A 23,573-nucleotide genomic window follows, 5' to 3' on the forward strand; every position below is an offset into this window, starting at 1 on the left:
CATTCAGTGTGAACGGGGGCTTAATGCTACAGGGGCAGGGATGGGCACTGCCCCAATGCAAAGGTTACAAAATTTTACAGGTTGAGTAGTCATAACCATTTTGTATAAAAGCGTCTCCATTGGAGTACTGGTCCATTTTTATCAATGTGTGTACTTTGTGCAAAGAATGTTTTCCAGCCGATTACGAAAATTAAAAGACTCACTATGTAGACCATGAATGTGTTTTTATTAGAAAACAAAAATAAATGTACACTGGTCAGTACAAAAAGCTTACAAAATTACATGCATTTTGGCTCAAAAAGAAAAAAACAAAAAACAAACAGACAATGACAAAAACTATGAAACAATAGATACAAATCTGTCTGCTGTGACATTTGGCAAAAACACTAGCACAGCAGGATTTTGTAACATTAAAGTCAGCATCCATTCTACAAACTTCATTTTGGAATGATATCGGTCATTGGCATGCATTAATCATTGCAAAGTTTGTGAAACAGTGAAAATATTTTACCCATAAGAGAAGTATTTCCCAAATCTATCCTTGATTACCATCAATGGTTTAAGTGTCGTGGCTATTGCCCATGTAATGTGTATACAAAATATACACCAATGGTGGGATTCAAGGCCAAGCTTGGGAAACACTACATAAGGCAATACAGCAAAAGCCATAATGCAAGTTTATTAAAACAGCAACATCTTTCAGAAAATATAATTACTCAAATAGAAACATGAGGTCCTGTATGTTTTAGTTTAAAGGCACTTTAGCACCAAGACATGAGAAATTATAGGTAAATCTGTGACCCGCAATCCTGTCCCAATAATACTGCAATGTGGTCAAAATGAGGAACTACTCGTCAGGAACATTTTTCCAGGAATCTTCTGCAACAGACCACAACCCGGCCCTTGAGACAACCCTGAAAAAGTGTGGTGAAGCATGGCTATTCAAACCCAATCACAATCTACATTACTTGGAAAAATCTCAGCAGAGCCTTGGAGGATAAACTGGAAATTTTTAAGTATGGAAAGTATGCATTTTGAATGCAAAAGTTTTTTTTCCTTATATATTTATAATAGTTTAAAGTCTATTCCCTTTAAGAATTCTGTGTGGTTTTAATTATGGCCACTTAATAAAGCAAGTGGACAGAAGCATACTGCATGTGTGTTTTTTGTTGCGTGTCAGCCTAGGTTATTATCCATAAACAGAAATCCGTAGAGAAAAAAAAAAAAGACAAAGCAATAGGTTTCTTAATCATACACCTATACACTCTGATTGTGGCTAAGCAGTGGCTTATAATTAAGTTGTACACTGTATATAAAAGCCTAATAGTGCATAGAAGTCTATCTTATAATAACTTACAACACTACAGTTGTGCATTCATTAAAAGCTACAGGAAGTGTTAATATGTAGCAATGCTTTGCGGAATACTTTGGCAGAATATGATCAAAAGTCACTTAGGTCATGAACCAAGGTGGTAAAGCACATCCAAGAGTTGCTGGGCAAATACATCTATAAAAGTGTAAGAAACAATATGCCTCTGTACAGTAATATTCACATTTTACTATTAATAAGATCATATGTAGCCCTCTTTAAGATAATATTTTCAAACATAACTGTGCAAGGAACTTCCTGATATGCACAATATAAACACAATGAAAAGACACTTCTTGTTCCCTTGTGTTCAGAAACAGTCAGACATTTGCCATATCCTCAAGAATGGTTCTTCTAATCTCCTTTTTCCACATAAATGTCCCAGCAAGAGGACCTACCCCCATCCCTCTCTGTAGAGATGGTCTCCAGTCCCTCCAATCCCCCATCTCTGGCACAGCGCAAACCGTTCCAGTTTGCTAAAGGTAAGGGACACATTCAGTCTTTAGCAAGAATTCTCTGCTTTCAGTGAAATGTAGATAAAATTCAGATTCTTGATAGTCCTTCAACATGTCATGCAACGTGGACGGATTTCTGCTGTAGGTGGGTTAGGATCAACCTGAAAATACAGGTAGAATAGCCATGAGAACAAGCCTTTGGGAAGAAATCTACTGTACATTTAAATAAAAATAGAAAAAGGTAAAATTAAAGTCTAGTGTGAGAACTTAAAATTGGTATGGAGCAAGTGTTTAATAAAACTGAATTCCAAACAAAAGGCTAAATGCACCACTCAAACACATAGGTAGCAGTTTTAGATTACTTTTCAAAGGATAACACACGCTCGCTCTCAGACATGCTTAAAGTGAAGGTTGAAGGTGAAAAACCTGTGTGCTGCTCCCTACACAGCCACCCCCCTCCTCCCCAATACAGCAATATTGCCCTTGGCTGTCCCTGGCCTTGATTGGTTGAGGCAGCAGTGGGAGTCATTGGTCCCCACTGCTGTCAATCAAGGCCAGTGAGCCAATGAGGAGAGAGCGGGGGCTCGGGAGCAAGTACGCACCAGTGCCCCCCATAGCAAGTAGCTTGCTATTGGTGGCACTGGTCATGGGGGGGGGGGGGGGAGGAGCCAGGAGCACTGGCAGGGGACCCGAGCTAATGATCCTGACAGGGGACGGGACAACAATTATTCACTGAATTATGTCAATAGAAAAATCAGCACTGTCACTGTAGGGACACCCTCCTCCCTATATTATAGGGGGAGGTGATCTTCAGTCCTAACACTAGATAACATGTTTGAAGGGGCATTGTAGAGAACACAGGACTGCACTGCACTTCTGCAAGGATCAAAAAGGTCCCGTGTCATCCTGCGAGACTTCAGGGGAGAAGGAGCGCTGACAACGGATGGGCAATTGAAGGCTATGGGCAAGTTACCACTCCAGGCCTTACTAGCCATTGTTGGAGAACTCTCTCCTCTCCAGCCACCCTTCGCTGACACAGGGGAGATCATGTGACAGGAGGCGTAAGCTGAAAATAAGTATATACACATCTTTCTTCAATTTTTTTTCCCACAAAAAGTTTGGCATAAGGTACGTGGGCATAAGGATATTGATCCTAAATTGGGGGTGGGCAGCGTCCGACTCTAGGTCGCCCTGTCATCCCAGCTCTCTCCTAGAAGAGGTTTTATATAGAAAAAGGGGGTCTGGGAAGAAAGAGCAGAAGGAAGAACAGAGAAGAAGGGTAGAGAAGGAGGGGGGGGGGGGGGGTTATGTGGAGAGGGGATGGGAGCAGATTTCCCCCCCTTTTATTGGTTGACCTGGATGTCTTTTTCAACCTTACTATGCAAGCTGGAATTCCACTTTAATGCTTAAATAGGATGAAATATTTACCTCTGTGGTCATTAAGCTGCAGAAAAAAAAACGATGTTAAAAAAAGGTATAGAAATATTCTGCAGTGCTTACCTCTGAATACAGTGGAGGGGGTCTGTTCCTGAACTCCTGAATGTAAGCATAAAATGGCCCTTCTAGGATACAACCCATACTGGCTCGACGTGGAGGAGAAATATTGTTTTGGATCTCTTCTTCAGAAACGATTGAGGAGTATTCTGGAGGAGCTAAATAAGGAAAAAGATCCCCAATATTAGAATACTACAATAGCTGGCATCGTAACACAAAAAAGGACCATGCCTTCACACAAGCATTGTAAACGGCAATGGTTTTACAAATAGCCAGCCTACTATAAAAAAGGAACACATTTAATAGTGTGTGTGCACTTTTTAAAAAACTCTGGAGCCCATTCATAAAAGCTTTAAAAAAAAAAAAAAAAAAGTTTTTGCTTCTTACAGCTACTAAGGCAACGATAACTGAAAGCTGACTGTATGCTATAGACAAAACTTCTTAAAGTGATAGTAAATACTTCAGTTAAAAATAACAAACATGTTATACTTACCTGCCCTTTGCAGTGGTTTTGCACAGAGCAGTCCAGATCCTCCTCTTCTCAGGTCCCGCTTTGGTGCTCCTGGCCCCTCCCTCCTGTTTAGTGCCCCCACAGCAAGCAGCTTGCTATGGGGGCACACATGCCAAGTCACAGCTCCATGTGTCCATTCAGATGCGGAGTCCTGGCCCAGCCCCACCCCCTCTTTTCAATGGCTGACCGATTTCAATTGACAGCAGCGGGAGCCAATGGTGCCACTCTGCTGTATCAGCCGAAGGAGGAGAGTCCCGAGCAGCCGAGACCCTGCTGCAACATCACTGGATCTAGATGGGGCTCAGGTAAGTATTGGGGGTGGGGGCTGATGCAGTTTTTATTAGGATAAAAAACATTCTGCTTTTACCACTACTTTAAGGATTGGTGTCAACGGGCTTTGGGTTTGCACTGAGGGCATTAATTTGAGACACTCCTGACTTTCAGAATTCATTAAGGGGTGTATTTAATCTGCAGTTGACATCTTTCTGATCTTATCTGAACTGCTTCTTAAAATGGGTTTTGGATACCATAGACGTGTACAGGGACCCAAACCCTTTCACGCAGGCTCCCAATTCAATTTTAGAAAATGGACCAAGATTTCTCAGATACTTACGCTCAGGATTTTCTGGAACAGTTGAATGTAGCCAGTCAAGACTGATACTGTACTGACTACCCACACTGGATGTTCTGCTGCCAAATGGATGAAGTGGAATGGTACCAATCACCAGAGGGAGCTCCAAGAGTAGCTTTGAGCAACCAGGGATCTCTACACATATCTAAAAATGTAAGAAAAGCAACAAAGTTATACTTTATGCAAGCAAAAAAAAAAAAAAAAAAATTTAAATCTAGCCCATATCAATGTAGCAAGGTTAGTTTGAAGAATAATAATACCTTCAAAGCATATTCAACACGAATAATGCGACACTGTAGGATAGAAGGTCCAAGTGGAGGTATTTTTAGAGCTCGTCCATGCCAAGTCTCCCTTTTCCCTGCAGGTATAGCATCTCCAGCCAGGGTAGCTACCACAGATTTCTTGTGTTTCAAGGTGCCACGAGCAATAAAGGTCTGAGACTGGATGATGGCTGCTTTAGGCACCACATTGCGACTGGTACAATTGTCAATCTCAGCAAAGATGGGTATGACTTCACCTGTAGGTTAGAAGATCAGCGTTCAATGCCAACATTTTTTCCATATTCAATATATGCCTATAATAAAACAAGACTGATGTATAGACACAGCTATGAATGTGATATTTAATCAAAAATTGAGCTGAAAAAAAATATGTAAAAGGCCGTTGTTGAACTCCTCCTGGGAACACTAGCTATCTGGCTGTCTTGCTGATTTTCCTACTTCAGCACTTTATGGGATTGGAACAAGCCGTTTGTCAGGGAGGTAAAATTCTAAAAAAATAAATAAATAAAAAAAACCTAATTAGCATACATGTTCTAGAGCACTACCTGAGGGGTACTGAAGAAATTCAATCAGCATGACAACCAGGTACTGACCAACATGTTTAGAGGAAAACATTAACACTGGCCACCCTAGCATTTCTCTTAGGCCATGCTTCCTTTAAATTAAAATAATGGCAGGTGGATAAACCCACTTACCAGGTGTATATCCCTTTCTGTCAATCTTTGCAGTGACAGACACCTGCCCTAGGTTACAGTACCACGCATGTGCAATCTTCTCTTTGGTACCAGCTTGGGGAGCCTAAAAAAAAAAAAAAAAAAATGTTCTCATTAGAAATGTTATAGCTGTCTAAACAAATTCATACACAGTTCATCATTCTCTTTGCAACAACTTTTACATCGTCCCTCACTTTCAGTCCCAGTGACTATGAGCACCACAAATAAAAAGTGAATCTCTCCTAGCAGGGAAACAAACTAAAAATCAAAAGTTCTGCCTTTAGATATACTTTAAAACAATAAGTTCACCTTTAGTAACATGTTACACCCACCTTCCCATCTCAGAAATGACCAGGAAGAGTAAGGCAGCTTAACATTACCAGTTTTGTTCATATCAGGGTTTCAACAGAGGCTCTCTTAAAAAAAAAAAAAAAAAAAAAAAAAAACAAACAAGAGAAGTATGGCCAAAGCTTTTCCTGCCATACTTCTCTTGTGGGCTCACAGGAGAGCATTTTGTTCCCCGGTCACCATCAGCTGATGCGGCAGAGCCACTCTGGAAGGGTTCCGATAACACTGTCAGGATCCACCCAGCTGCCTGATTTACAGCTGGCTCTCAGCAAGCAGCTGAGAGCTGGAACCAGATGTGACTACCCCCTCCCCAGCCTGATGCTCCATAAGCGCTGGAGAGGCAGAGTATAGAGTGGTAACTGAAGTTCACTGTTTTCCACTCCAAGGGGACAGAGAGCTGAGCAATCAGCAGTCACGTGATCACTCAGTTCTTGAACTTCGAGCCAATATGGGACAGCTGCAGCATCATGCCCGTGCTGCAGCATAGAGGTGGAGTATGTGTTTGTTTTTTACCCTTGACCAGGATAACTACAAATGTAAATGTCAAATTTTGCCAAGATCAAGTCTACAAATTACAAAATCAAAGTTTATATTTAATTGATCCAATAATCTAGTAAATTTTTGCATGCATGTTTTAACCTAGTACAGTTCCCTCAAAGGCTGGCTATACAGGAAAAAACCATGTTCATGCTAGCATCCAGTGCTCTTTACAATGCGGGTCTTACCAGTAAATCAGGTGTGTTGATATCAATAGGTTCAAGCACAGTAAACTCTTTCTTTGCTTTTTTAACTGTGGACCATGGACGGTGCAGCTTTGCTTTGACCCAGTAGCGAACGCACCCATGCTTGCCTTCAAAAGAAGTCACCAGGTTCCTGTAAGAAATGTCAGACTTAAGTTATCCTTTAAGCCAAACCAGATGTTAGTGCTTATACCATCCTAGAACTGCTTTAGGAATCCTACAGACATATCTCACCCAGGGCAAAAGTCTTTTAACAGACTACATCTAACCCAAGTACAGTACTACAATTTACAATTACCACTTTCCCCAAGCAAAATGGAGCTTTTAAATTAGGACTTGCAACATTTGATATTTAGATTACATGTTGCTATTTTAACTTTGATAGTGTGTTCGGAAAAATGGAAATTGGCCTTCATTCACTGGGATCCTCCTATGTTTGTTTTATTTACAGGCAGGAGAAATTAATCTGGGAAGCAGAATCAAACTTTATACTTCCCAGACCAATTCTCTTGCATTCATATGACAAACAAGGAAAGACATACTGGTACAGTCTGCTTATATTAGAGCAGACACTAGCAAATGGTCAATAAAAAAAGAAAAGCTAAATGTGATTACTGTGTTGGTAAACTGACATTTATATACTTACTCAGGCAGTTGAAAGGTGAAAGGAAACTCGTGTCTTCCTGCTGGCAGAACATTAAGCGTGCCATTGTCTGTAGGAGAAAACAAAAAGAAAAATACATGTAATTCTGAGCTAGCAGTAGTTCTGCCACAAATTATGCTTCTCTCAGCTACTTTACTTCCCGTTTAAAAAAAAAAAAAAAATGCATATAGAAGGTACCTTTAAATGTGTGGTTAGTCACATGTGAGACATTTAAATGGTACAGGGTGAAAGGAAAAAGCAAAACCGCAGACTTTTAAAGAGTACTGCAAAGAGCTGAACAGTAACATTTAGTTCAGCCAGAAAGCAATGCTACAGTAGATCACGCCACTTTCGAAGTTTGTTCTTACATAAAAGCAGCAGTGTGTTCACTGTACTGTGGGCTCCAGGCTCTCTAACGCATGAGCCCCTTCCCCTACTAGTTTACTGGGATCAGTGCACACAGGCCTTTGTATTCTGCTTCTAACTTGCATTTGTGAAGCATTGCTAAGGCTAGATTCACACTGTTCCGTATTTGAGGCAGCGCACGTAGTAACAAACGTAGGTGTGAATGGGCCCATAAAAAATTCCCCATCAAAAAACTACAGTGCAACTTCAACTTTTCCATTGCTGCAAAAGGGCTGCGATTTGTCATGCGCTTTTGAACTGTCAAACCGCATAACAAATCAAACTGGTATAAACCCGGGCCAACTTCCCCCTTCCCCAGGCAACTGGCTATTCTGTCTTTTAGTCCACATTCACACTTGAGTGCATCATGTATTAGTCGGAGTTTCCCTTTGTGTGGTTTTTCACATGCTTTCAGGGGTGAAGGAGTGTGCATTTCTGGCCTCAGACTTTTGATGGAAGCTTTTGAAAAAATGTGCGCAACAAAAAATGTGCGCATAACAAAAAATTTGAATTTTTTTGTGCCCCTATTTAAGGGCTAGTTCACACTTGGAATAGCAGGAATTAGTTCTGTGCAGTGCGATTTCAGTACATTCATTTGAATGGGCTGAAATTGTACTGCACAAGAGTAGTGTATATAATACTTTTGGAAACTCACTGCAACTGAATCACAAGGTACTTCTTTACCAAGCAGTCTGGTGCAGGCAAATGCACTATTTGCGATCTGCATTTGGGGTGTCATTACCTTAATATTGACATCCGCTGCAAATCTCAACTGCAATGCATTTTGAACGTGGTGCAAAAATGCGGACAAACCAGAGTTTCCTGCACCGTGTTCAGATGCAAGTCAATAGGGCCAAAAATGCCCATTTATGCTTCAAAAGTAGCTAGTTTATCTTTTGCAACTTCAGACGTTGAGCTACAGGCACCCAAATGTGAACAGAGTTTAAAAACATGGGATCTGGTTTGCTGAGCGCTTAGAGCCACAAAATGCTCAGGCGTGAATGGCAGCTTAAAGCTGAGTTCCACCCAAAAGTGGAACCTCCGCTTATCTGCTGCCTCCTCTCCTCCAGTGCCACATTTGGCACCTTTTGAGGAGGCATAGACTGCAAATTTCTTTTCTCCAACCACAGGTAGCAGGAAAGAAATTTGCTAGATTCTCCAATCAACTCGGACGGTGTTGACAGGGGAATCCCTCCTGCCAAGTCAGAAGGCAGTGAATATTACTAGAAATAGAAATACCAGCCACTAGCGATAATTGCATACAAGATCAACAGTAATCAACTTGGCACATTCAGCCTGCCCATACATGGTTTAAATTCAGCAGGAACCGGCCGAGATTCGAACAGTCTATGGCAAGCCTTAATCTGCCACTGTCCATATGGTGACTTCACTACGTTCTGCTTGCTGGTGGGACATGAATACTCCCATATTATAGAAAGTATGCAAGAATGCATAACACGCACAAATATGCTTCTACATACCAAGAACTTTCTGACCCAGCACAAACACACACAAACAAGTGTTACATAGCAAACACTGCAGACGGGATTAATCGCACATGATGAGCAGGTACATTAAACATATCATTAGGGCTGCATTCACACCCCAGTATTGTTTTCAGGCTGAAAGTCATGCGTTTCTACCACGATTTTGTACAGTTTAAAAAGGTCACCAAAGTAAAAAGCAGAAAAACTTGTGTAATCTGCCTAAAAAGAAGTTCATGTACTTTAAGCTTCAGGCAACAGCACAATCAGATGTGAACAGGAGCCATGTAAATGAATAGGATTTTGTTTGTTGGGAGTTTTGGAACTTTTGAGAAGAACTGGAAACACTCAGGTGTGAATGCAGCCTAAAAAGAAGAGGAGCCCAAGAGCAGTCCAGGACACGTGTAGTTGAACTGGGGACAGGCAGGGAATGCCAGCCAAGTCCATGAGGTGCTTTTCCGCAAGTGGCAGCAGTTTGCCAGTCACGGGGCGTCTTGTTTACATCAGGAGCTGCGTTCATCCAGCAGCTCTGAAATCCTTATCCTCGTCATACTTGAATCTAAACCAAAACAAGAGACGTCTAACAGAAAGTGTCCCCATCTCTCCGACATCTGCAGGACTATCCTTATAGTGCAGATTATCCAGGAACATGTTTAATGTGGAATAGTGAAAACTAAGACTAAACAACGTTATTTTTTAAGATTTGGATGGTGCGGTGAGGGGTTAGAACCCCTTTCATGTTTGTATTGCTGCCTGTGTCCCCAATAGGGAGATATACTCTGAAGGCTTGTTGTCAATGACGGCAGCCCTTGTTGCCTTTGGAAAACTGATCAGTGGTGGATTACTTTTCAGAGGCCAGTTAGCAGATGGGGACCTCTTTTCACACTAGCGAACCAATCGGGTCCAACTGTCAGGTTTTCAGGCAGACCCTCTATTCTCCTCTTTGGAGCTGCGGGTGTCAATGGACATGCGTCTAATGGATACCCGCCAACTAAAATTGGATGTCGATCTGTTTCCTATCCATCTGGAGAATCAGATTGTATGGCAGTTAGGTGTAAACAGACAAATGATGTTGGGGGGGGTAGCAAATCTACAGCTCAATTGCCTATTTTTACCACTCCAGGCAGGGTGAATGAGCCCCAAGTGTCCTGATCTGCAGGAATTAAAGTGGCAGGAAATACAATATTGTGAGATATCACCAGAACAAGAACAGAGGGGAAAGCTTTGAGGCTGCGGCTCACAGCAGGGGTCCGGTGCGCCCCCGTTCACCGTTTCAGCCTGAATTTTTGGCTGAAGTTGGACCTCAGACAGACGAAAAGATGCACAGGAATCCTGTGCAAATTTTCAGCGGAGATGTGCGAACCAGCTCCATAGAGAGCTGGTCAAAAGCTGAAGTACAAATCAATGACAGGCTGTCTGCATGTAACAAAAAAGAGAAGGAGAAAGGAGTGAATAGCTGCGGTTGGGAAAAGATGGGTGACCCTAGATCAGCCATTCTGAATCAGGGTTCCGTGGAAACCTGGGGTTCCTCCAGAGGTTCTTAGGGGTTCCTTGAGCTGTGGCTGATGAACCACCTTTTTGATGATACAGAGATCAAAGTTCAGCATCACTTAGCAAAGTCAGCAGCATGACACCAAATATTTTTTTAGCCATCTTTAAAGCGGGAGTCCACCGGGACTCCGCGTTTTTTTTTTTTTTTTTAAAAGCCAGCAGCTACAAATACTGCAGCTGCTGACTTTTAAATAGTGACACTTACCTGTCCAGCGCGCCCGCGATGTCGGCACCCGAAGCCGATCGCTCGCTCGGCTGCCGGGTCCCGCCGCCATCTTGGGTATGGGAATCAGGAAATGGAGCCTTTCGGCTTCATTTCCCGGTTCCCTACTGCGCATGCGCGAGCCGCGCGGCGCAATCCGGACGGTCCCCGCTGCCTCTGGGAGCTGTGTGTTTCCCAGCAGGCAGCGGGGCACTTGCTGAAGGGGGCGGGCGCTTGCGGAACGGGGGCGTAACGTACGCCCCGTTCCGCAGAGAGCTAGCCCGGAAGTGGGTGCAGTTACCTGGATTATCCAGGTAACTGCACCCCCCTCCCCCCTGAAAGGTGCCGATTGTGGCGCCGGAGGGGGGGGGGGATTCCGATGAGCGGAGGTCCATTTTAGGGTGGACCTCCGCTGACATTCTTCCTACTGGCCACCAGTATAAGGGGCATTGTTCCTTTTGACCCCTGAAAAATTGGTTTTAGTAAGGGTTCCTCGAGACCTGAAATTTTTTTTGGGGGTTCCTCTAGAGTTAAAAAGGTTGAGAAAGGCTGCCCTAGATGCAAACAGCCTGCCTACAGAGCCACTCATCACTCAGCATGTAGTCATTCCCTGAGCGTTTACACCGAACATAAGCCTGTCATTGATTTGTAGCTGTAAACACCTGGCTGTACACATTGCAAAAATTGACTCATCTGGGTGCTGTGCATATGAGCCCCATCAATAAAAAAACTACCCGTTCACTTCATGTTGGGTCTACAGGGCAGGAAGCGAACCTCTCTAAGGAGACACAAAAGTGACAGCAGTTGTACCCCCATCCATAATGGAAGTTAGAAAGGATGAGCCCCCCTCCTCCTCTCTATGGGTGATGAGCCCCCATCCATGAGTGATGAGACGCCCCCATGAGTGATGACCTCCCCCATGGGTATTGACCTCCCCCATGGGTGATGACCTTCCCCTTCTATGGGTGATGAGCCCCCCCATTAAATGATGACCTCCCCCTTCTATGGGTGATGACCTCCCCCTTCTATGGGTGATGAGCCCCCCCATTAATGATGACCTCCCCCTTCTATGGGTGATGAGGCCCCCCATGAGTGATGACCTCCCCCTTCTATGGGTGATGAGCCCCCCCATGAGTAATGAGCTCCCCCTTCTATGGTTGATGAGCGCCTCTCACCTGTACTCAGTAGCGTCTCCCTGAGGTTGATGTACTCCACCTCATCACTGTAGTTCTGGGTGTACGCCGTGCTGGAGCCTGCACTCCGGGACTCAGTCCAGTGCACCTTAGCATAGCCCCCGGCGTGCAGCTTCACCGACTCCACCTTGGTGTCCGCCACCAGCTCCAGGAGCACCTTCCCGGACACCGTGTCCCCGCTGCCGAACACCGGAGGAACCACGTCCTCGGAGGACTCCAGCACCACCTCCAACTTCTTCACCTTGTCAAAAATCATCCTGAGCTCAAGACAACTTCTGTATAGAGCCGAGCCTGACTCCAACTTCGCTTTTATACGGAAAGTTGCTCAGAGGGCGCGGCTTAGGAAAACAACACAAGCGTCGGAGCCAATAGCAACCCTCGACCAGCCGTCGTCTGTCTTAAAGTGGGCGCGGCCAGTCCGGGCACACCCAGTTCCAGGAGCTGAGGAACTTCAAGTCGCCTTATGCAAAAACAAGCTGAAGGCGCATGCGCCACGCCAGGTTACCCCCCCGTGTGGGACACGCCCGGTCATGTACAGGCGATAGCTATATCTCAGGGAGAGGCTCGGGTACACGCATAGAACAATGCTAACTGTATGAGTTCGGAAGGGAAAATAGGTCAACTGACAGGGTGCTGCAATTCTTTGCAATAGTGTGCGGAGAGCAGGGGAATCCCCGAGTCCGCCTGAAAGTACAGGATACGAAACTGGCTTGTCTCCAGTCAGGCAATGTGAGGAAGTGTGAGCTCAGCACTACTATTCCCAGAGAACATGGGCTTTCCAAGAAGAGGAACTCAGAGACATGGTGGGGGGGATTACAGCCCACCTCCCTTCTAGTGATAGACCATCCTGATCTACATGGGCCTTCCAGGTCTTCATTACATCTACTTTATTTAACTACTTCAGCCCCAGAAGGATTTACTCCCTTAAAGACCAGGCCAATTTTTTTGCGTTCGCTTTAACTGACAATTGCGCGGTCGTGAAACGCTGTACCCAAACAAAAAATTGATGTCTTTTTCCACACAAATAGATCTTTCTTTTGGTGGTATTTGATCACCCATGCGGTTTTTATATGTTTGCGCTATAATAAAAAAAGACAGACAATTTTGAAAGAAAAATAAATAAATATTTTGTTTGTTATAATAAATATCCAAATAAAAAACCAAAAAAAACCTATTTCTTCATTAGTTTAGGCCAATATGTATTCTTGTACATATTTTTGGTAAAAAAACAAACAAACAATAAGCATATATTGATTGGTTTGCACAAACGTTATAGCGTCAACAAAACGGGGGATGTGTTTATGGCATTTTTATTATAACCCTTTCATGACACAGCCTATTTTTGACATTTTGGTGTTTACAAGCTAAAAAAACATATTTTTTGCTAGAAAATTACTTGGAACCCCCAAACATTATATATATTTTTTAGCAGAGACTCTAGAGAATAAAACGGCGATTGTTGCAATATTTTATGTCACGGGGTATTTGTGCAGCAGTGTTTTAAACGCAACTTTTTGGGAAAAGGGACACTTATGAATTAAAAAAAAAAACAGTAAAATTAGCCCAATCTTTTTGCATAATGTGAAAGATAATGTTACGCCGAGTAAATAGATACTAAACATGTCACACTTTATAATTGCACGCACTCGTGGAATGACAACAAACAATGGTACCTAAAAATCTCAATACGCGACGCTTTAAAAATTTTTTTCCGGTTACCAGGTTAGAGTTAGAGGAGGTCTAGTGCTAGAATTATTGCTCTCGCTCTGACAATACCTCACATATGTGATTTGAACACCATTTACATATGCAGGCGCGACTACCGTATGCGTTTGCTTTGCTTCGCACTTGCCGACCAGCGCACGACGATGTACGTCGACAGAATGGCACGGGCAGGCAAATGGGCGTACATGTACGTCCCTTTAAATTTGACGCCCTGCCATCGGGAGCGTGCCGCCGGCGGTGCGCTCCCGCACTGGTCGGGACCCCCGTGAGTCCGGTCACGGGACCCGCGGACTTGATCGCCGCGGGCATCCCCGCGATCGTCTCACGGAGCGGCCAAATGAAGAAATGCCATTGTAAACAGCATTTCTCCATTCTGCCTAGCAACTAGTGACGCTGATCTCTGCTCCATGTGATTGGAGCAGAGATCAGTGTTCACTAAATGAAAGCCCAGCCCCCCACAGTTAGTAACACACCCCTAGGAACACTTAACCCCTACACTGCCACCCACTGGTTAACCCCTTCACTACCAGTGTCATTTACACAGGAATCACTGCATTTATATAGCAGTGATTACTGTATAAATGACAATGGTCCCAAAAATGTGTCAAAAATGTCCGATGGGTCCCCCACAATGTCGCAGTCACAATAAAAATCGCTGATCGCCGCCATTACTAGTAAAAAAAAAAAAAAAATTATTAATAAAAATGCTATAAAACTATCCCCATTTTGTAAACGCTATAACTTTTGCGCAAACCAATCAATAATCGCTTATTGCGATTTTTTTTACCAAAAATATGTAGAATATGTATCGTCAGTTTTGTTTGGGAGCCACGTCGCACGACCGCGCAATTGTCAGTTAAAGCGACGCAGCGCCGAATCGCAAAAAGTGGTCTGGTCTTTGACCAGCAAATTGGTACGGTCTGAAAGTGGTTAAAATTAATAAATTGTTTTTAAATGACGTCGCTTCCGTGTTTACTATTAGGAGACTAGAATGAAGCCGCTTACGGCTTCATTCCAGTCCCTGCCCAGCCGCCAGAGGCATCGGATTCGCCATCAGTGCTCACGATTGAACGGGAGCCCCAGTAAGAGCGGTGGGAGGCGGCGGGAGGGGGGGACTTTCCCTCCCCCTCCTCCGGCATAACAGCCAAGCGTCTTTTAGCCGCATTGGCTTCCAATACCACCTCTATGCTGACGACACCCAGATCTGTCTCTCCACTCCTCAACTCACCCCTTCGATCTCCTCACAGATCACAAACTTACTGAATGAAATATCGGTATGGATGTCACACCACTTTCTCAAACTCAAACTTTCTAAAACTGAGCTCGTTATTTCCTCCTTCCCAGTCCCCTCCCCACGACTTCACCAATAAAATTAGCAACACAGCCATTGGTCCCTCCACACATGCCAGGGTCCTGGGTGTAATCCTGGACTCTGACCTCTCCTTCAGCCCCCATATTAAATCACTGGCTAAATCCTGCCACCTTTACCTCTGAACATCGCCAGAATTCACCCCTTCCCGACTAACGACACCACAAAGCAACTTACTTATTCACTCCTTGGTTTTTTCCCACCTCGACTACTGCAACTCTCCTTAAAGAGGAAGTAAACCCTAATGAGTTTACTTCTTCTTTGATTGCCTGCAAAGGTAAAGCATAATGGACTACTATGCATCGCATAGTAGTCTATTATGTGTCACTTACCCGACACAGGAGCCAGCGAAGTCCCCGCTGTCCCCTGTAGTCCGGCGCATCCATCTTCTCAGTGGGTCTCGCTGCTCCGCCGCTGTCATTTGGCGAAGCCACGATGACGTCACTCCCGCGCATGCGCTTGGGAGCCACCACTCGCGGCATATCGCCGTTGACAGCGGTGCGCTCCGTGCGCCTGCCTGCCGCTGTCTACGGTGCATGCGCCGTAGACAGAGGAGCCTGTCTTTCGGCAAATATCTCCTAAACCGTGTAGGTTTAGGATATATTTCTTGGACCTACAGGTAAGCCTTAAACTAGGCTTACCTGTAGGTCAAAGTTGGTTGTAAGGGTTTACAACCACTTTAATGGCCTACCCTTACACAGGCTATCCCCCTTCAGTCTTATGTACGCTGTTACTAGACTCATACACCTCACTAACCAATCCGTGACTGCTGCCCCTGCTCTCTAGCGCTCTTGTTACCTCCTCCCATGCTCACCTACAGGACTACACTAGAGCCTCTCCCATCCCCTGGAACTCCCTGCCCTGGTATGTCCGATCAGCCCCTACCCTGTCCCCCTTTAGAAGGTCCCTGAAAACTCATTTATTCAGGGAAGCCTAGCCCACACCCACCTAAGAACTGTGCCCGAGCCACCCCCATCAAATCATTCCCCCGCAGCTATTACCTTTTGTACCACCTCCCCACTCTTTAAAATGTAAGCTCCATGAGTAGGGTTCTCCTGTCCCTTCTATATTGAACTGTATTGTAATTGTGCTGTTCTCCCTCTACATTGTAAAGTGCTGAGCAAACTGTTGACGCTATATAAATTGTGTATTAATAAATTGGGCGGTCGTGCAATGCTGTACCTACAGTACATAAAATTCGTTTTTTTTCCCACAAATAGTGATTTCCTTTGGTGGCATTTGATCACCTCTGCATTTATTTTTTGTGGTGGGCATTCTGTCACTGACACCTTTGGGGACCAGTGACACCAATACAGTGATTAGTGCTAGAAATATGCACTGTCACTGTACTAATCACACTGGCTGGGGAGGAGTTAAACATCTAGGGTGATAAAAGGGTTAAAGCGAAGGTCCCCTCAAAAGGGTGTTTGCCTCCTTCCCCCTCCGCTGCCACATTTGGCACCTTTCGGGGGGGAGGGGGGGGGGGGGTGTGTACCTGGTTTTGATAGGTACCCGCTTCCACTTACTTCACCGCAGCAAAAACTCAGCAGGAAGTTTGGCCCCCTTCCACCGCCACCGGGCCATTCACAAAGTGCAGCACACTAGAGAATCGGAAGTAAAGGCTTCACTGCCGGTTTCCCTTAGCTGAGATGGCAGCAGCAGCCCCCAAAAGCTGATTGAAAATCGACTCTCAGGTGAAGGACACTGCTTGACCGTGGACAGGTAAATGTACCAATATTAAAGTCAGCAGCTACAGAATTTTTTCTGCAGGAGCCTGGAGCTTCGCTTTAACCGTGTACATAGCCAGTGTTTTGGTGTACTGTGTTAGGTGCTTTTACTAAGGCAAGTAATGGATTTTATTCCCCGCTTTGCAGGGAAAGAAAATCTGTTGCTTCCCTGCTGACAGGACAGGGCTCGGCTCTGCCTTGTTTACATAGGCAGAGCCCTGTCCTGTGTAAATTCATGATGATCACCAGGTGCCGGAGGTTGTCCATTTGTCGGCACTCGCTGATCAACATCACAGCATGGCCGGGTCGCTGGCGGCATGTGCTCGCCCCTACTTGTAAGTGCTAGATCATGTACCTAGTACATGATCAGGAGCAGCAGAGCCACCTTGCCGCGGTATATCTATGTTATACGGTTGGCAAGTGGTTAATGCAAGCTTGGGCAATTTCTTTCAAATATTACAAACTAGAGCCAAAGTTTATGCATGGCTCCCTACTGTCCTTTAGTATCAAACATACACAAGTCCAAGAAAGTGTGGAAATCGTGTGCATTTTGCAGCTTGCTCTTTAGAAGACACATGTGGGCACCATTCGTAATAGCAGCCACTTGAATCTTAATAAGCAATGTTTTGCAGTGCAAGAAACCGTTCGGTTCAGTGCAGTTACATTTTAGAAAAAGGGTAAGTGATCTTTTCCCTACAGGTACAGCAGCCCGTTCAAAGGATGGGACCACGGTGCCTGCGAAAACGCACCCGCACAGAGAGGCAAAGATGTAAACCTAAACCATATAGCGCCAACAGTTCTCACAGCACTTTACAAAAAGTAGGGAGACAGTACAGTTGCAATATGATTCAGTACAAGAAGAATCCGCGCTAGATGAAACCTGCGTTACATCAGAGGGGGCGGGGTCACCCACACGTCATTGGGGAAGCCAGGATTTCCCACTTGTGTAAGAGGGGGACGGGGTCAGGTGACGGGTGGCCTCACCCTCCTCATATAAGAAATGTCAGGCTGCCGGGATCCCTGCAGTGTCTCCACCAGTGGAGACAGAGGATGGATGCGCTGCGCTAGAGGGAGAGATCACCCGTCGCTGGATCAGATCAGCCATCGCTGGACCCCAGAGAGATTATCATCCGTCGCTGGATAGCAAAAGTGGATTACCACCGCTGGAATCTTTTAAAAAAAAATTTTATTTTTAATAAAGGACTTTTGCAACGGTGTGTGTCTTTAACATGCTTTTACACTTTCTTTGTGAAATGATAGGGGTACTGTTGTACACCCTTACCATTTCAAACAAGGGTGGGGCCGGGATCTGGGGGTCCCACCCGCAGACCCCCACAACCACCGGCCAGGGTTGTGGGGATGAGGCCCTTGTCCTCATCAACACAGGGACAAGGTGCTTTGAGGGGTCACAGACTCCCAAAGCATCCTCCCAATGTTGAGGGCATGTGGCCTGGTACGGTTCAGGAGGGGGGGGGGCTCTCTTTTTTTTGTTTTTTATCAATGACTTTCAATGACTGTTCTCTGTATTACGGGGAGCTGACAATTCATTATAGCCGCGGGTGATTTTAAATGACTTTTTTTGCTGCAGAAATGACACTTTGTGCAGGGACAGTTCTAAGCACGGGAAACATGCGCCCCTTAACAGGCATACTATAGACACCCCCCAGGTATGAAATTTAAAGGAATATTACACTTTTATTGTTTCACTTTAAGCATTATTAAAATCAGTGCTCCCGAAAAAAAACTTACTTTAAAACTTTTTTTTTTGCATTGATACATGTTCCCTGGGCAGGACCCAGGTCCCCAAACACTTTTTAGGACAATAACTTGCATATTAGCATTTAAAATGAGCACTTTAGATTTCTCCCATAGACTAGTACAGGGTGTTCCGCAGCTTTTCGAATTTGCCGCAAACGCCCCAAATTGTTCACTGTTCGCCAAACAGGTAATGTTCGAGTACAACATGAGTTTTATCCGAACGTGAAGTTCATGCCTAATAGAGATCAAACTCAAAGATACACTTACAACTGACTTGTCTTCTCTCTTGCTCTTCCACGCCCTGTTTGCTCTATTCAGATTGGGCTACAAAAAGGTCTTTCAATTAGAGCAAGATATTGAAAGCCAGGAGCTTCTGTGCTGTCACTTTAGACAACAGATGGATAGAACATGTATTACAGGTTTATTGATGCAAAGAGAAAAAAACTAAAAAGTTACAATGTAAGTGTAGCACCCTCTAGTGTGCTACTAGTGTTAGTACAGGTGAATTTAAGTTCTGACTCATGGTAAGTTGTGGGAGTCTGAAATTGGGTTGGGTTACTGCAGGTCAGGCTGGATGGCTCTACAGAGGCAGGTCTCTGGTACTTCTCCCTGGATCTAGAAGCTGTTAGAAGCTTCTGTAAGTTAGTGGGAGGAAGTCAGGAGGTCCTGATCTGCATACCTGAAGGAACCTGGCCAATCCCCAGGCAATATGTCCTGAAAGGGTGGCTAGGCCAACCCTTAAATATGGTAAAGCCATGCCAGCAGAGCAGTCAGGTGGAAGATGGAGTGCCGAGGAGGCCGTCGGTGGCCTAGGAGGGGACCTGTGAGTCTGAGGAGCTCTGCTTCCATGCTGGCTTGGGAAGATCCTATCAGCATCACAGTTTGAGAAGGAATCTTGCCTAAGGATGACAGTGAGTATATCAGCACACCCAGGGATTCACAAGGGGAAAGTCTGCCATACGTAGCAAGGAAGGTGCTGTGCTTAACCCTTTTTAGTCCTTGCCCTTTGGAACAGCCAGGTGGTGAGGTTGTTTCTGCAGGCAGTGGAGCTGGGTGGAAGCAGTTCTACAAAGGAGAGGAGAACCTGAATGCAGTTTACAGACTGTGCTATTTTTCTAAAGGGGGCCAAGAGCTCCTAGTCCTCAAGGGACTTTTTGCCGCTGATCCTGAAAGACTGAAGACTTTCTAGGAGGGAGAGCAGTCTAGGAACATTACTTTGTACAGAGGAAGCAGGTTATCCCCATCCATTGTTTCTGTCAAGTTGGGTATCCCACAACCCCTCTACTCCAGTTATTATCCCTAATAAAAAATAAAATAAAAATACAGATTGACTTCTGTCTGGATGCAAGTGAAAAATGCTTGTTGCCTGGCTGTGCAGAAATAGGGGAGACAGTTACCAGCCGCCCTTGCAGGGATAGTGCTACATGAAATCGACCCCAAACCATTTCACGTTCCTCTTAATGATTGTGCCTATGTTTTCACAATATGGTGGCAGAATATTGAACATGAGGCCTCGTGCACACTGCTGCTGTTGGAGTGCTTTCACACCGATGTGCCGGTGGTAAAGCAACTTTATTTTTAGCGGCATTTTACCGTAATTTTAGTGGCGCTACCCCCGCTAGCAGCTGAAAAAGGGTTAAAACCGCCAAAGCGACGCTGCCATTGATTTCAACGGGCAGGGGCGCTTTAGGAGCGGTGTATCCTACAGAGCTGCAATGATGCTGCTTGCAGGACTTCTTTTTTTTAACCGTCCTGTCAGCGCCCGGCTCCAGTGTGAAAGCCCTCGGATTTTCACACTGGAGAGACAGGAGAGAGAGGAGAGGCTCTTCACAGGAGCTTTTTTTTAGTGCTATAGTGCCCGTAAAGCGCCTCAGTGTAAAAGTTTTTGTGAGTTTAGGCATTTTTTTTCTGCCCTTAAACTCCTCTCTATGTTATCCTATGTGTTTATGCACACATGGATATTTTTAGCAGTTCATTAGCAGAAGAGTTTATAGGCGGTTTTCTAAATGCTATAAATTCACAGTGGGAATTTTGACCACAAAATAAAAAAAAACACAATGCTGTTAAAGCGGTGTTTCAGCTGAATTTTTTTTTTTAAAGTGCTGAAAAAAAAAAAAAGTAGCTGCTGACTTTTAATAAGGAGACTTACCTTTCCAGGGCACCTGCGATGTCGGCCGCCGAGGCCAACATGTCCCTCGGCTCTCGGGTCCCAGTGCCGCCATCCTCATTAAGGGAAACAGGCAGTGGAGCCTTGTGGCTTCACTGCCCATTTCCTACTGCGCATGCGTGAGCCGAGCGGCGCTTTGTGAATGGGACGTGCTGTGTTAGGGAACACACAGTTCCCAGAACACAGCGCGCCCCATTACCCAGAAGACAACATGACGAGGAGAGAAAAGACAAAGATCACCGAGGAGCAGGAAGAAGGCAGATTAGGAAGACTGCCTAGCAACAGGGATTTCTGACAAGGTAAAAAAACATTTTTTTTTTACATTTTTTTAAAGAATATTAATGATTTTTTTTTTAGGGTGGCCCTCCACTTTAAACACTCAAACTCTAGGCACATTTAGCACTTTGTTTAGTGTTTATTTCAGTGGCCGGGAAATATTAACATTCTGGCCAATGAAATAAACTCTCAAACTCTGATAAACTCACCTAGACGGCTTTGAAAAAAACGCAGCTTAGGCAAGTTTAGAATGGCGATTTTTCTCCTTTTAGGATAAACAGCGATTACAAGAAACCAGTGTGCTTGAGGACTAAATCACTCTACAGACACGCACAACATTTGGACTTGGATAAGGCCCTGTAAATATTAAACAATACCAACACACTTGCCAGCACTTTTTTTTTTTTTTTTTAAATAGGAGCTGCTAAATAATATCACATGTCTGTCGAAAAATACAAATGCTCCAAATGAAGTCTGGCAATTAGCATTTTGTTTGGGCTCTATTTACAGGAAACAGATCCTAATATTAGGAAAGAACACAAAGTGCCTACCTGTACACGAGCATTATAATACTAAAATAACAACTTTAGTAGTGCAGCGGGCACGTGACTGGTCATATCCTTGAAGAAAAGCCGCTATAGACTTGAAAGCAACAGGTCAAAGCAGTAAATACAGTATCTATACAATGGTGTCCACATTCTGCACATCTGGTTCTCTATAGCTTACACAGGTGAGTGGTGATTTTATATGCATCAACATTACGAACAATAAACATTTGCATTTTTTAATATTAAAGCAGAGTTCCACACAGAAATGGAACTTCCACTGATCTGGTTCCTCTTCCCCCTCACCCCCGGTGTCACATTTGGCACCTTGCGGGGGGAGGGGGGGGAGCAGATACCTGTCTAATGCAGGTATTTGCTCCCACTTTTGGTAAAAGTGCAGCAGAATCCACGGCAACTGCACCATGTCCGGCCCCTCCTCCTGTCTTCTGGGAGACACAAAGGTCTCAGAAGACAGCAGGGATCATTCAGAACGCGCAGCGTACCTCACACATGTGCAGTAGGAACCAGGCATTGAAGCCGCAAGGCTGCACTTCCCGATTCCCTTACTGAAGATGCCGACACCTGCACCCAGAGCCGAGGGATGTGTCGGCTTCAGGTGAGGACGTCGCGGGCGCCCCGCAACAGGTAAGTGTCCTTATTTTAAAAGCCAGCAGCTGCAGTATTTGTAGCTGCTGACTTAAAAAAAAAAATTCCGATGGAGATTCTTATAATAAAGACCAGTCAACGCTGCGCTCTGTCATTCTGCAGGATGACTGGTCTTGTATCTGCCCCTCCTGTAGTTTTCTGCAGACAATCTGTAGTGGGTGGATCATTTTGGGTCCCACCCACAGCTTTGCCCTTTGCAGAAGCTATGAGCAGCACAACAGTTACAAGGTAATCAGGGCTGCTGTTAGAAATCATGGGGCAGCCTTCCTGACAGGGCCCTCCAAGCCCTGCCTACACCAGAACCCCCCCCCCCCCCAACAACAGCACCGACTTTATCCCCCTACATCCCAAAACAATTAAGAAAAAAAAAAAAAAAAAGTCCCACCTCCCAGGCCCCTCTGTTAGCGACTCTAAAGTGCCTGGTAACTGCCTCCCATGCCACTCCAATGTGAAAGCCTGGGGTGTGCAAGCAGAATCTTTGGGGTGGTTTGGCAGCACAGTGCACAACGCTCCTAAATCGCCCCTGACTATTGGAATGAATGGGCAGCACTTCTGAAAAATGCTTTGGAAGCGCTAAAATGAGCGGTGCTTTACTGCCAAATGCGGCCGCATGTGAAAGTAGCCTTACGCTTTGGTAAGCAAATAGGAGTGGGGGATGTGGTCTAGTAAAGTCCACTTATTCATTTAGGCTGAAATAAAGTTGCCCTGGGCCCCCCCAGTTTAGCTGATTAGGTCTGGGCCCAGTACAACAGGACCAGTTTTACGGTCTCATCAGCGGCCCTGAAGATAAAATCTGGGTTAGCAAAGACATTTGTTGCACACAAAGTAGATTTGCATCGGTTGTTGTTGTTGTTGTTGTTATTGAAGAATATATTTTAAATTAGAAAAAAATAAAAGAAAAAAGAGCCTAACTGCTTAATAAATGTTATATCAGCCACGTGGAGATTTCATTTTCAATAAGTTGGCTGATTTATAGGACTTGCACTATGAGAAAGTGCAGCAATCAGAAATAAACAGGGTTTGCATATGGAATGAGCAATATAGTTGTGCTCATAAGTTTATACACCCTGGCAGAATTTAGGATTTCTTATCCATTTTTTTTTTTTTTTTTTTTAGAGAATATGAATAACACAAAAACCTTTCACTCATGGTTAGTGTTTGGCTGAAGCCATTTATTATCAATCAACTGTGTTTACTCTTTTTAAATCATAATGAAAAAGAAACTACCCAAATGACCCCGTTTAAAAAAGTTTACATACCCCAGTTAATACTGTGTATTGCCCCCTTTAACATCAATGACAGCTTGAAGTCTTTTATGGT

The 23,573-nt window shown here is 44.6% G+C and overlaps 1 protein-coding gene across 2 annotated transcripts in view; it reads right to left on the reverse strand.

Moving 5' to 3' along the window:
* Positions 1-207: 207 nt before the first annotated feature.
* ARRDC2 (arrestin domain containing 2) overlaps positions 208-23,573 on the reverse strand; it is a 90,110-nt gene continuing 66,744 nt past the window's right edge. Inside the window, exons 1-8 of one of the 2 annotated variants that reach the window (XM_077475963.1) lie at positions 12,003-12,313; positions 7,189-7,255; positions 6,528-6,675; positions 5,437-5,539; positions 4,721-4,977; positions 4,443-4,605; positions 3,325-3,476; positions 208-1,985 (exon numbers count right to left, since the gene is read on the reverse strand). In XM_077475963.1, the coding sequence (XP_077332089.1) occupies positions 1,932-1,985; positions 3,325-3,476; positions 4,443-4,605; positions 4,721-4,977; positions 5,437-5,539; positions 6,528-6,675; positions 7,189-7,255; positions 12,003-12,276 (1,218 nt within the window). In that variant the 5' untranslated portion in view covers positions 12,277-12,313 and the 3' untranslated portion in view covers positions 208-1,931. Of the gene's footprint in view, positions 1,986-3,324; positions 3,477-4,442; positions 4,606-4,720; positions 4,978-5,436; positions 5,540-6,527; positions 6,676-7,188; positions 7,256-12,002; positions 12,314-23,573 lie in introns of those variants that run through there. The other variant, XM_077475964.1, reaches the window with a different exon arrangement.

The sequence above is a fragment of the Lithobates pipiens genome, unplaced genomic scaffold, assembly GCF_037356315.1.
Source record: "Lithobates pipiens isolate NorthernLeopardFrog02 unplaced genomic scaffold, aLitPip1_a1.2 Scaffold_13, whole genome shotgun sequence".
Classification (NCBI taxonomy): Eukaryota; Metazoa; Chordata; class Amphibia; order Anura; family Ranidae; genus Lithobates; species Lithobates pipiens.